Source organism: Ochlerotatus camptorhynchus, unplaced genomic scaffold (assembly GCF_037179485.1).
Source record: "Ochlerotatus camptorhynchus isolate MF236.1 unplaced genomic scaffold, CSIRO-AGI_Acam_v1.1 ptg000140l, whole genome shotgun sequence".
Classification (NCBI taxonomy): domain Eukaryota; kingdom Metazoa; phylum Arthropoda; class Insecta; order Diptera; family Culicidae; genus Ochlerotatus; species Ochlerotatus camptorhynchus.
The window spans coordinates 462,624-475,964 of record NW_027040630.1 but is presented as its reverse complement, the minus strand read 5'-3'; the positions used below and the strand labels follow the sequence as shown (position 1 = coordinate 475,964).

Genomic DNA, 13,341 nt, shown 5'->3' with positions numbered 1-13,341 from the left:
AAAGTCGGCATTTTGCATTCAAAAACTCAATCTAAATTCATGAGAATGTAAGCAAAACGATTGCATGTGCTTCTCTGAAAGAGATATTTAGTTACCAAATTTTCTCCGTTCTTGACCAGGATCAGGAATACTTTTCTGTAATCTCGTGAGTAAACTCGATCTCCACTGAACCCTCGCCCTTCTCGGGGCTTGGCGAGATAAATGAGAACTTTGTCTTCCTCTGCTTCCGGACAGAGCTTGATGGAAGTAATTAATCAGTCTGGCATTCGCTGTAAGGAGGAGAATATAAGTTTCCCAGAAAATGAAGCTATCTCCTACCTATCAAACTGATCCTGTCAGGATTTTAGCATCCACCCACCTGGTTACATGCAATCAATTTACTTACCCGAAGTGAGCAGTAAATTTAATTAAGGAAGGCTCACTTGGAAGTTCATTGATGGATCGATGGAATGCTCAACTTCAAGGACTACTCACCTCACATTAAAAGCAGTGTTCCTTTTGTTTTCGCTCCGTTGTTTGCTTGGACCGGTATCAAAAATTATAACACCTTCAACAGCTCTGATCCCACCGAACTCGTCGTTCGCCTTAGATTAAGCCCCCTGTAGGATGTTTTCCTTTTGCACCGATCCGAGGGTTGCGAAATCACCGATTACCTGAATGGGTGAATGGGTCTGTGTGTGTTACAGGAAGAAAACAAAGACTTATCGGTTAGGTGTCATGCATGAGGTAAACGAGGAAGGGAAGGGAGGCGTGGTGCTTGGGAAACTCACTCTCCGATGGGGGCTGCCATTCGGGATCCGTGCATGGCTTGAGCGGCCCGGGCGCGGGCAATCAGCGTCATTACGGTCCGCTTCGTCGGGTTCATACTGGAACGAGGACCATCCAGCAGGGGCCGCTTTCGAGCTGTGTTGGAAAGAAAGATGGGAGAATTATGAGGGAAAAAGGCTTCACAACAATGTGGAAATTCGTCAAGAAATGCTGATGGGAATTATTGAAACATTGCTGACCGGAATTCTACCAACTTTCCTGCCAAAATTTATTGAAGAGTATGAAGTGAAATTTCACATTTATTCCTGAATTGAACTCCACAGTAGTTTCTGGCCAAAATACCACAAGATTTTTGTTCTATAAAAATTCCCTTCAAAAATTCCATGAGAATTTTATACAAATTCCTGGATGGAAATCTATACGAATTTTGAAAGAAATTAAATAACATTAGAAAACAAAAATTAGGGGTATCGACTGGTTTTAGGGAGATTTATTTTTTATGGATTTCACAGCCAAGGGTAATCCAAACGGTCAGTTATGCATTGCCCAACGTTTCGTCCGTTTATTGTGGTTTTTAGTTGTTGGGTTCTCAACGGGCATTGGGACTGCCATAAAAAATGCTTGATTTTGTCCCGGAAATTCTAAAGCCGACACTTTTCGCCTACACACTTAGAAACATTGATGTAAATTTAGGTGCTCTGAGTCAGTTTGTGAAAGGTATAAAACATGTTCACATTAATATATGTCTACAGGTATCGTCAACTTCATTTCTTTTCATGGATGCGTCAAATGCTGCACTATTGGCCAACATTCATCATTGCTTCGAATTAATATCTTTTCACAAACGTAATATGAAGGCCATTATGAAGTATACAACATTCGTGAAAATGGAAAAGTCAAAAGAATTCCTGTTACCCCACCACTTCTACAGCTACCCATTGATAAGGTTAAAGATTTAATTGTTTCTTATTCATTGCATCTGCTACATCTAGGTATCATGAAGCGATTATTAATAGCGATGATAGAAAATGGCCAAGTAGTGTCTTTGAATCAATAACAGGCATCTTACTGTCAAAAATATTGCCAGTTGAAATCCACAGAGCAGCTCGTGGCATCGATTTCTTAACCCATTGGAAAGCATTAACATTAAATTCAACACAATAAGTGAAATAAATCATTCGCATTCCTTTACCAATGTTCAAAAATAAATATATCCTCTGTTAAGGTATGCATTTAAAAAAAGATTCACTTAAATTTGCTTGTATTAAACTATCCGAAAGCTTTACTTTGAACAACAATTTTACTAATTATAATATCTCACAAAGAATAGACGCATTGTTGATATGCAATTCGCAAGCGCAGTTGAATTTTTCGGTACAGAATTACATTCAGTTGAAGAACTTTTCGATAGTTCTTTTCCGTCTACAAACATTCATGTGTTTAAAACATCTTTCTTACCTAAATTCACAGTTTTCACTCCTCGCAGCACCGGATGAAGAAACGCATTAGCCGATGCAACGAACGCCAGTGTCTGCGGTTCGATGTCTGTCGTTGGCAGGGCTGCAAAGAAAGAATTCAAAAACCATAAAGCAACAGCCGGAATCATTCGAACCTAAACTAAAAGGCTACAGCCGATTGGGATCCCTGGTCCATGGACGGTCGAAAAAAGTTCCACCTTGGGAGTAATACTTATCCATGAAATAAATCGCTGCTCCGAGGCGCATAAACCGACAGTTCTTCTTTCACAGCCACAAATGAACCAACTTCCAACCGGTCGTGTCCCAACACGACATCGGTGATATCAAATAGTAAATTACTGCTGCACCTCAATCCCACACGTCCACCCTGAGGTCGAATTTTACGGCATATCATAAATTGAGCCTCTTGTGCCAACCATGCAACACAACACAGAAAATTCCATTATCTCATAAAACTTACACGTTCTAACGTCATGTATTACATAACTCAAGTTGAGCGCCACCACCACCGCCACCAGCTTCCTCAGGAGTGTGGTAAAATATGAAGTGATAAAATGTGGGAACTTTCTCCTTCATTAAGGAAACGGGCATACACACACACATTCTCACACTTTCGGTTGGTCCTTGCCTCCTGCTTCGGTCATCTGTTGCAAGTAAGATGGCCCCTCTGACCGACGACTGACCGCATACTCATTTGGTATGCATTCTATATAGTCTGCGTCTCCTTCCCCTCGACGGTCTCGATGGTGTTTTACTGGCCAGTTGACAATTGGCGTAGCGAGAGTTTTATGTAGGTAATAGATCGCAATCATAAAGGCTTGGGAATATAATGAAAAACCATCATTAATGGACTAAAATAGCAAGGGGTCAAGGACTTAATTTCAATACTTGGTGTCGAAATGATCATCTACAAGGTCAGTTGACTATACTCACCAACTGACTCGAGCAAGTAATATTCTCAGGCGGAATAAGTCTGTATCTAAGACATCTGCCAAACTTCGGAGAAACTTGAATGTTCTCTGATTATTTCAACAACTGGAAAGTCCGTATCAACTTGGTGAATACCCAGTCCATAATCTTTTCACATTTCCAATCACCTAGACTTTTCCGTCTGTGAATATCGAAATCTGTTTAACCGGTGGTGGAATGGTCGAAAGAGGTAGTCCAGCTCGGACGACCACTAGACAGCAAGCTGATTTTCAGGGAGCACATTGACAAAACTAATAGCAGCTTGGTAAGACCACAGTATCCGCACATCAACAGGAAGTCCCCCCTGTCCCTGATAAATAAGCTTGCTGGTGCCACGAGGATCCAGTATAAGATCCTCAGGATGATCCAAAACAGTCCTCCGTGGACACGTAATCCTGAGGTTAGACACTGGAGGAGATGAGAACGTTAATCATGAAAAGGTTCAGAGACATCTGTCTGAGGTCAAATCATTTTTTTTTTTTGTTTATGTTGAATTATTCAAATGAAATAAAACATAGAAAAACCTTTAAATTGAGATAGGGGAAAAGTTGACTTCGTCAATATCTTAAACTATTATTGTCAGGAGGGTTAACAACGTCCTTGAGAGCACAATTAAAGTGCGAACTAAATATATAATTGGTGTAGTGGACAAAAAGAATTTTTTAACTTATTTTCTAAAACTACCTTTCAAGTTCCGCCAGAAGGTGCTTAGAATGCTCTTTAATTATGAATTTTCAAGTTCTTATAACGACTTTAAAATGAGGTTGATTAGAATTCAATAGACCATTTTCGACCAAGCTGCTAAAGCCTCAAACAGCCTTTTATCTGAACTTTTGGTTACTAGGGCTAAACGTTTCAAACTTAGGACAAAAGCACTAGGAATGTTGTCTTGCCAAATTCCCATCTAGGTGGACAAAGCTCTTAACTCCACTTGCATCCATTTCAGGAGCCAACACCTCTCATCACATACCGACACTTCCTAATAGAAGAAGCTGTCACTTTTACGCTAATAGCCGTTGAAACACAGACCAGAACGATCATGCAACAAGCTTACTTACAGTTTACAAAACGATTAGCCGACGTCATGTTCACGTTGACCGCCATCAGATTGCTTATATCGGCGGCGGTTCCCGACAGGAGCTGCTGATGCTGATGCTGTTGAGCATTAGTGCTGTTGGTATGTTGCTGCGACGAGTGTTTACTATTGCCATCCGATCCGTGCGTCGTTCCAGCGGAAAGAATTCCCCTACAGCCCGTTGTGATCGAATCAACTCCGCAGCTCTGATGGTGCATCATCTCTGAATTACCGTCGAGACCGGTTCCGTTCAGTGTCACGTTGCCGATGGATGTGCCGTTATTGCTACTGCCGCTGCTGCTGCTGCTATTGACGTTCTGGCCGTTGGAGTTGCCATTCGTTCCGTTCGGTACTGCGTGGGAAACGGGAGGAATAAGAATTAATTGAAGTGAGACTACATGGACTGGGATTTGACCCGAACATGTGCTATTAATATTGGAAAATTCCAGTTTAAAACTACAAATAAATTGCGAACTTAGCTGAGTTATGCTTACCGTTCTGTGTCGAGTTGAGTGTCTGCATCTCCCACATTTGCTCCTGCCGGATATCGTCGTGGTGATCCTGTGGATGAATCAAAGAAACAGAACTAAATTAGTAAAATGAGTATGCGAGCAGAGCACATCATTACAGATGAAATTGATAATTGTTTCTACAACTTTGCTGAGGAATGATCCAACGATCCAACTATAGCTTATAGCATAAAAGGAAGATTCTTGATTTGAATTTTAATGAGGACCATCCTACTCACAATTCTCATAAATGAAGAAAAATTTAATTATAAACAATTTCTACGAAGACAGCAACCGCCTAAAATCAACAGAAAAGGAATAAATATTTGTTTCCCGGTAAATTTCCGTTTCGGACTACGCTCTAACAGGATTTATGTTGTAGCTAATGAAGTAACGCATCGGAACAAACCTATTATTGGTTTGTGCACGTTGATCGATAGAACGGAAATGGGCGACTACGACGAATTAGCACTCTATCCTACTGCAGTCTGGTTCAATAACTCTTTCAGTGTTTTCGGATCATCTTCGCACATTAATTTAAATTGTACAGAGCTGGGACAAATACAAAGATCAACTTGTTTATCAAATGCTGTGCCAATGCACAATGCTCCAATAGTGCAATCTAATGGAAAACATTTAATAACTCTAAAATGAATAATTTTCGTAAACTTGTATATGCGCCTGCGATTTCTATATGGGGGTACACTTTGTGAAAACCGAAAATGAAACATGTAACAAAATTATGAAACATTTTAAACGTTAATAACTCAGCTGTCCCTAGACCAATTTCAATAATTTTATCATCAATCGATCAGAAATATTCCTACGCAGCTTTTGAAGTTGAGACCTTATCATTTTTCAAAATGTCACTATTGAAAATTGTACGAATGTACAACTGTTGCTATGATAATTAAAATTATCACCGATTGCATGCGAAAGGTTTGAGAACCACTGCATTAGATAGCTGTCAATGCGTTGGTGGAGCTGACGAGGCTCGTCGTTGCTTCTCGCATGTGGGTGTTTTTGCCTCGAAGTAATTGAGATCCCTGTTTGCTGTGCGTCTTCAAGTGTATCTTCGCTTTACATAGTGTGCTAGAGAGGTTTTTGTGCTTTCAAGCAAAGAACAGCCACGTGAACGGGAAGAGGAAACTTAATTCTAATTTCAGTGCTTTGAAAGCACATTGCCGGAAAGAATTGAAATGTTATCCTTGGTCGAGGATTTGAAACGGTTGGTTTTGCCTGATTTCTTAGGATGGTCATCGAAAAAAATGAGCTTTCCGCAGAATCGCTTAGTTTTGAGCAATATCATTTTCGTGTAAGTCATTGTGTTTCTTGTTATTGAGTCACGATGAACACTCCTTCTGTCAATCATTACATGAATATCGGTTGTTTCGTTCGTCAAGTGCATCAGTACCTTCCTTCGTTTTTTCCTCTTGCACTTCAATTCGGGGCTCATTCGACTTGTCACGCGTCGCGTCATCAGGCATCAAAATATAGTATCCAGATAGTCCATATCGGTTGCCGATAGAGATGGCATCCGTATTATATTTGGTAATAAAATGTTATTTTATATTACCGTGCCAGCACCATATTTGACGCGTCCCTAATGATGACGCACTCGTCTTATTTTCATCGCATCTCGATTTTGACAAGATATTTTTTTTAAACTTTGTTACACCATCATCCCTAGAGCACAGGAACTAATATTTGCAGAAGTAAAATTTCAAAAATAATGATTGAAAATAGTCGAACATTATTGAGTGCGTCGATTTAGGAACCGCTTCGAATATGCTGCCTCCACGGTAAACGAAAATTAAATTAACAAGGCCATTCTGGATATGGCAGACCACTACAATATGGGTATTTTCGGAACGGGGACGACGCGTATATGCCGAAAATCATGGAATCCAAGATGGTAGCCATCAGTTTTCTGAGAACGTGTCAAATATCCTAAACGTTGGGTATTTTCGGAACGGTCAAAACGCGAAGATGCCAAATTTTGATATCCAACGCCATTTTGGAATCCAATATGGCGGCCATCGAGTTTCAAAAAAGTGTCAAATACACTATAATATGGGTATTTTTGGAACGGGCTGAAAATCAACACTCGACGCCATTTTGGAATCCAATTTAGTGGCCATTGATTTTCAGAAGTGTCAAATACCCTACAGAACGGGGACAACGCGTAGATGGCGAAAATCGATACTTGACCTCATCTGTAGAGTATTTAACACTTCTGCAGAAATCTGAAGCCACCATCTTGAATTTCAAGATGGTGTCAGACAACGATTTCCGGCCTTTAGATGTCAGCTCGATTCCAAAAATACTCGCATTGATCGGTATTTGCTAGTATTTTACTCTTTTTATGAATAAGATTTTAAAATGCCGTCAAACATCGGTTTCTGGCCGCTAGACGTTACTGGGATTTCAAAAATATCCACATTGATAAGTATTTGATAGTGTTTTCCACATGTTCTGAAACCATAAATCGCCATTTGGGATTGCAATCAATTGACATCGATTTCCGACCTCTACGTGGCATCCCCGTTCTGAAAATACCCATATTTTAGGGTATTTGATACTTTTTCTCAAATCGGAAGCCGTCGTTTCGGATTTCAAAATGGCGATATCGATTTCAGGCTTCTAGACGTTAACCTAATTCTAAAAAAATATATGTATGGTATTACTTTTCTTAAACCAGAAGCCGCCGTCATGGATTTCAAAAAGGGGTCGGATATCTATTTTTATTCTCTAGACGTCATCTCGATTCCATTAATTACCATATTGATGGGTAGTTAACAGTATTTTGACGTAGGACTACGTCTGTGATTTTTATATGGGGGTACACTTTGTGAAAACCAAAAATGGAACATGAAACAAAATCATGAAAGATTTTGAACGTTAATAACTCAGCTGCTCCTGGACAAATTTCAATAATTTTATCATCAATCGACCAGAAATATTCCTACGCATCTGATAAATTAAAGACTATCATATTTCAAAATATCACTATTGAAAATTGCACGAATGTGCAACTGTTGCTGCGATAGTTAAAATTATGACCGATTGCCTGCAAAAAGCGATTTCCCTAGCACAGATTTCGAAGTTGAATTCCATCCGGTCTCACCAAACGGTGTTTATTCAATCACCGCGTGGTGAGTGATGGTGTTCTCCAGCACACAACGAAATGCGTCGCATATCTTTTTCCAAACTCTACCCACCCCGATTGCAAAAATACCCATATTGATGGGAATTTTTCAGTATTCAGTATTTTGACACTGACGAAGTCTGCATATTGTAGACGAAATACGCGTATCTGTCAAGGATAAGCAAATAAGGTAGTGAATTTGAATGGAAATTAATATTTTGCACTTTTATAAAATCGAAAACTGCCGCCTTAGATTTCAAAAATGGCGTCGAATATCGATTTTCATTCTCTATACGTCATACCGATTCCAAAAAAATCCATATGAATGGATCGGCATAAGTATTTCCCACTTTTATTATAAAAATCTACTATTCCGGCCTCTAGACGTCAATCTGCTTCCAAAAACACATATATTGATGGGCATTTGGCAGTATTTCCTACATTTTCTTGAACCGGAAGCCACCATCTTGGACTTCAAAATGTCATCATATATCGATTTCCGGTCTCTAGAGGTCACTCCGATTTAAAAAAAAAACCATTGTGATGGGTATTTTACAGTATTTCCAGCTTTTACGAAATCGGAAGCCGCCATTTTGTATTGCGTCTGATATTGATTTTATTCTTTAGACGTCATCCCGTTTCCAAAAATACCCATATTCATGGGTATTTGATAGTGCTGCACCGAATATTTGGCCGCCGTAGTATTCGGCCGAATATCAAGTGTTGAACTAACAAAATTTCACTCAATCGTTTTGTCGACTACTCATTTGCAAGAAAATGGTTGAATATTTGCGAAACTTCACATGTAAACACCGAATACCAGGCCAAATAGCACTGTTTGATGCAGCTCTAGTATTTGACAGTATTTTCCACATTTTCTTGAACCGGAAGCTGCCATCTTGGACTTCAAAATGGCATCGGATATCGATTTCCGGCTTCTAGACGATTAAATGAAAAATACACATATTGATGAAAAAAAAAACCACCCGTCAATGATAAATTTAACATCCACGTACACATGCGCTTAAATGAGTAAACAATCACCAAAAGTCAGAAAACCTGCGCGAAAGTGGATCGAACAGTTTCGCTTCGATACGAAAGTAAGTTCATTTGACAATGAAATACGAGATGAATACGAGTCAAGCCAAAACAAATAGCATGAAAACTGATCGAAAGTGGTTCTGTTGATGTTGAAGGGGATCTGCTCGAAGAGATGACGGCATGACTTTCAATTGAAAGTGATGGTTGACAGCTTCGTAGTCGCTTGACGACTTTCGAAAGAAAGTGACTTTGTTGGGCCCTGGTTACTTCTTACGTGAAGTTCACGATTTTCAAAGTTGGGAGGAAATGCTATACTTTTATCAACATGAAGCTTTAGTGCGATAATTTATTAGCTGGAGAAAGTTCAATCTATCGTATCCAGAACTTTCTTCAGCTAATAAATTATCGCACTGATGCTTCATGTTGATCCAATTTTAGCATTTCCTCCTAGCTCATGATGTTTGATTCACTAGAATTGTGTGATCAAGATCTTTGGCATCTGATTTCTCAACAAAAACTGCCGGGGATTTTCGAAATATAGGTATAGTTATGTACAAACACTTGCTCTACCTATGATCAGCTGATCATGGCCTAGATGCAGAATCATCAATAAAGCTGGTAGCAACATAGACGGGCTAGCAACACTCCAACCAAGGAGCCAATAGCAGAACGAACGCGATTCATCTGCACCGTTGACAACGACGACGCAGAACTAATGGGGACGGACGTGGACTCCTGACGCAGCAGCTAATCTACCATCGATTGGTAGGTATCATTTCATTTTCAAAATTAATAAGTTAGTCCAGATTAGGTAGACAGAGTGAAAAGACAAAAGTGAAGTGAAACTTTGTACAGTCAAGATTCCTATAATGCGGATTCGTTCTTGCCGGACTCCTATAGTATGGATGCCACTGGATTCCTGTAGTACGGTCGATCCGGCACGTACCATATGGGATTTGAGCTAATTGGGACCAAACACTGAGTGTACGGAAATTTGAAGAGATAACTTCCTGATACCTTTGGAGAAGTTGTTAAACAGATAATTGACCACCTTTTTGGAAGAATCAGTTTCCAGTAAGACACAAGTTTGGTCCTGTTGAATATCCGAAACATCCGTAAAAGTGGTCAATTCATGAAACTGTTCCTAGAGCTCCGAAGTTTTTTCGAAACTACTCAGAGCCGTCTTATCACAATAAATTCGGAGTTTTGACCAGACAATTGATGCCGAGGACCACGAGATGGTCTACTAAAAGATCCGAAACATCCGTAAAAGTGGTCAATTCATAAAACTGATCCTAGAGCTCCGCGGTTTTTTTAGAAACCAGTCATAGACATCCTATCAGAATGAATTCGGTGATGTGGCGCACAATTCTGAGGAATTTGAAGTGCGGAAGGGGACTATAGATGTGATTCCTCTGAGGAGGAAGATAAAAGTGCAACACCTCTGAGGAGGTGGAAAATGAGTAGCTGTTAGTTGAGTGGAGAGTTATTTCTTGAGAATGAGGTTATGATGTCAATAGGCTTTAAAAAAACACACGACTAACGATGTTTACATTGATTTTTTTAATGCATGTTCCAATGTGGAATTCATCTTGAGGGATGTCTTTGTTATGATTGGTAAATTGCAAGATGAGTAAATTTGTTTTTTTTTATGATTCTAGATGCGATGAAAATGAAAAAAAAATCATTTGGCGAAAGAATGGAAAGCTTGGAAATTTATTTTGACACGTACGACGTGATGAACCAACGTAAAAATAGGGCGAAACTGTTGCATCTGGGTGGAAAACAGTTGCAGCGAGTGTATGACAATCTACCGGATGTCGATAAGATTCCACTAGTGACAACGAAGATAAACTGGTACGATATAGCTGTTGAAAAGATGGACGCCAGGTTGTCAATATATTTTGGAACACTGTCGATTGAGGAAGATTAAGTAAGAACGAAATGAGTGGTTTTCGAATTCGTGAAGCGCATCAGGCAACAACTTCTGATTGTAGACTGGAAAAATACTCTATCGAAGTGAAAGAAGTTCTTACGGAAATTTTCGTAATCGATACCATCGTTGAAGGATGCCTTTCTGATAAACTACGGCGCCGAATTCTACAAAAGGATAGATCGTTATCGGAAATTGTGGAAATGGGCGCGATGATGGAAGGCGTCGAGAAGCAGATTAGATATATTGGAACGTTGAAGTCTCCCGATACAACAGAAAAGGTGTTTCAAGTGAAATCGGAACGAAGTGTGAAGAACAGGACCGCGAACCGAAACCCATCGTACAATCACAATTTTTCTAAATCCTGTGAAAGATCCGTCACATGTTATCGTTGTGAAACGAAGGGTCACATTGGATCATCAGAAATTTGCCGCCGCTGTAAGAAAGCTGTTCATTTTGAAGCTGTGTGCCGTAAACGTACCGTTGGTATCTGCATCGGGAACAGGGAAAACCAATAAAATTCGCCTGATCGAAAGTCACGACTCTCTACATATACAAAGAGCAAACCTATCCGACCATAAACCTTCTGAAGAATCACATGATTCAAAGGTGTACTACTGTTTTTACGGCGGCAATGAATCGAATGTCGATGAGTGTAGTGTAGGAGGCATTCTTCTTAAACTATTGGTGGATTCGGGATCCGATATCAATGTGATACACGAAGAGGCCTGGAGGCTTCTCAAACAGCAACAGGCTACGGTGACCAACATGCAAAAGGGATCAAAACAAGTAATCAAAGGTTATGGTAGTGACATACCACTGAGAGTTTTGGAAACCATCGATGCAGAGCTAACCATTGCTTCGCGAACGGTAACGGCAAAATTTTTTGTTGTTGAAGGAGGTCAACGCTGTCTCCTCGGAGATGCCACAGCCAAAAATCTTGGAATTCTGAAAATTGGTTTTGATATTAATTGCAAATACAAGTGCAAATACATATGGACCCATCTGTCAAGCCGGTATGCCAGCCTGTACGATGCGTTCCCATTCCATATGAGGCTGCAGTTAATAAAAAATTAGACGATCTTTTGACGCAGAACATTATTGAGATGAAGATCAATACCAATTAAATGAAACATGTATACTTTTGGTTCTAACGAATAATAATGATTGACTTATTATTGGAATATTTTCTCAACATTTCAGGTAAAAACAGGTTCAACAACGTGGGTGTCGCCTTTGGTAATGATGGGCAAAGCCAACGATGAGCCACGTGTGTGTTTGGATTAGAGAAGAGTGAATAAAGCGGTGGTCAGAGAGCTATTTCCAATGCTGATTGTGGATGAATTATTGGCTCGAATTGGAACAGGGAAAGTACGTAGCAAGCTAGACATCCGAGAGGCATTCCTTCAAACGGAGCTTGCGCCCTCATCTCCTTTTCCGATTCAAACGGCTTCCTTTCGGATTGGTTTTGACTCCGGACATTTTTCAGAATTTTTTTTTATGGACGAGATTTTGTTGGGATGCGAAGGAACAGTTTGCTATCTAGATGATATAGAGGAAATGTAGATAATGTCGGCCTACATGTCCCTAATTTGGGCCTATACATAAATTCAGCAATCGACTAAATTTTCAATAGCGACCAAAAATATCCATTAGTACCGTCTTAATGACGCGTTCATCTAGATAAAATTGATAAATAGCAGACTTTTTGCGATGGGCCCAAATTAGGGACATGTAGGCCGACATTACCTATATTTCCCCTATATAGAGGGAAAGGACATGGATGAACATGACAACCGCCTAAAGATAGTATTCGATCATTTTAATAAGCGCAGTTTTGTTCTGAATTTTCAGAAATGGTTAATTAGAGTGTCAGAACTTCAGTTTTTAGGTCACGTAATCAGTTCGAATGGGATGCGGCCGTCTTCATCCAAGGTAGAAGCTCTGCTGTCTTTTTGTCAACCGAAAAACGCAGCCGAAGTCAAGAGCTTCCTAGGTTTGGCTAATTACTTATATAAATTCATACCAAACCTAGCTGCTGTAGATGAACCACTCATGAGATTGTTGCATCAAACGGTGAAATTCCAATGGACGCAGGAACAGCAGCACGCGTTCGATATCATCAAACAAGCTATGACGAAAGAGAACAACTTGGGATACTATAACTGCAAGGACACTACATCGGTGATTGCCGACACGAGTCCTACGGCATTGGGAGCTGCTCTTATTCAGACTAACAACCAAGGAGAGAATCGTGTGATCTGCTTCGCTTCCAAATCACCACCAGACAGAGAAAAAGGCGTTGGCATTAGTCTGGAGCGTTGAAAGATTTCAAATGTATCTCCTGGGGAAGCCATTTGATCTAATAACAGATTACAAGGCATTGGCGTGCCTTTTTATTTCTCGTTCGAAACCGTGTG

At 40.0% G+C, this 13,341-nt stretch overlaps 1 protein-coding gene across 1 annotated transcript in view; it reads right to left on the bottom strand.

Annotated features, from left to right (window-relative positions):
- Positions 1 to 766: 766 nt before the first annotated feature.
- LOC135700654 (uncharacterized) overlaps positions 767 to 13,341 on the bottom strand; it is a 140,645-nt gene continuing 128,070 nt past the window's right edge. Inside the window, exons 5-8 of the mRNA XM_065221237.1 lie at positions 4,785 to 4,851; positions 4,274 to 4,642; positions 2,227 to 2,328; positions 767 to 903 (exon numbers count right to left, since the gene is read on the bottom strand). Coding sequence (XP_065077309.1) covers positions 767 to 903; positions 2,227 to 2,328; positions 4,274 to 4,642; positions 4,785 to 4,851 — 675 coding nt within the window. The remainder of the gene's footprint in view (positions 904 to 2,226; positions 2,329 to 4,273; positions 4,643 to 4,784; positions 4,852 to 13,341) is intronic.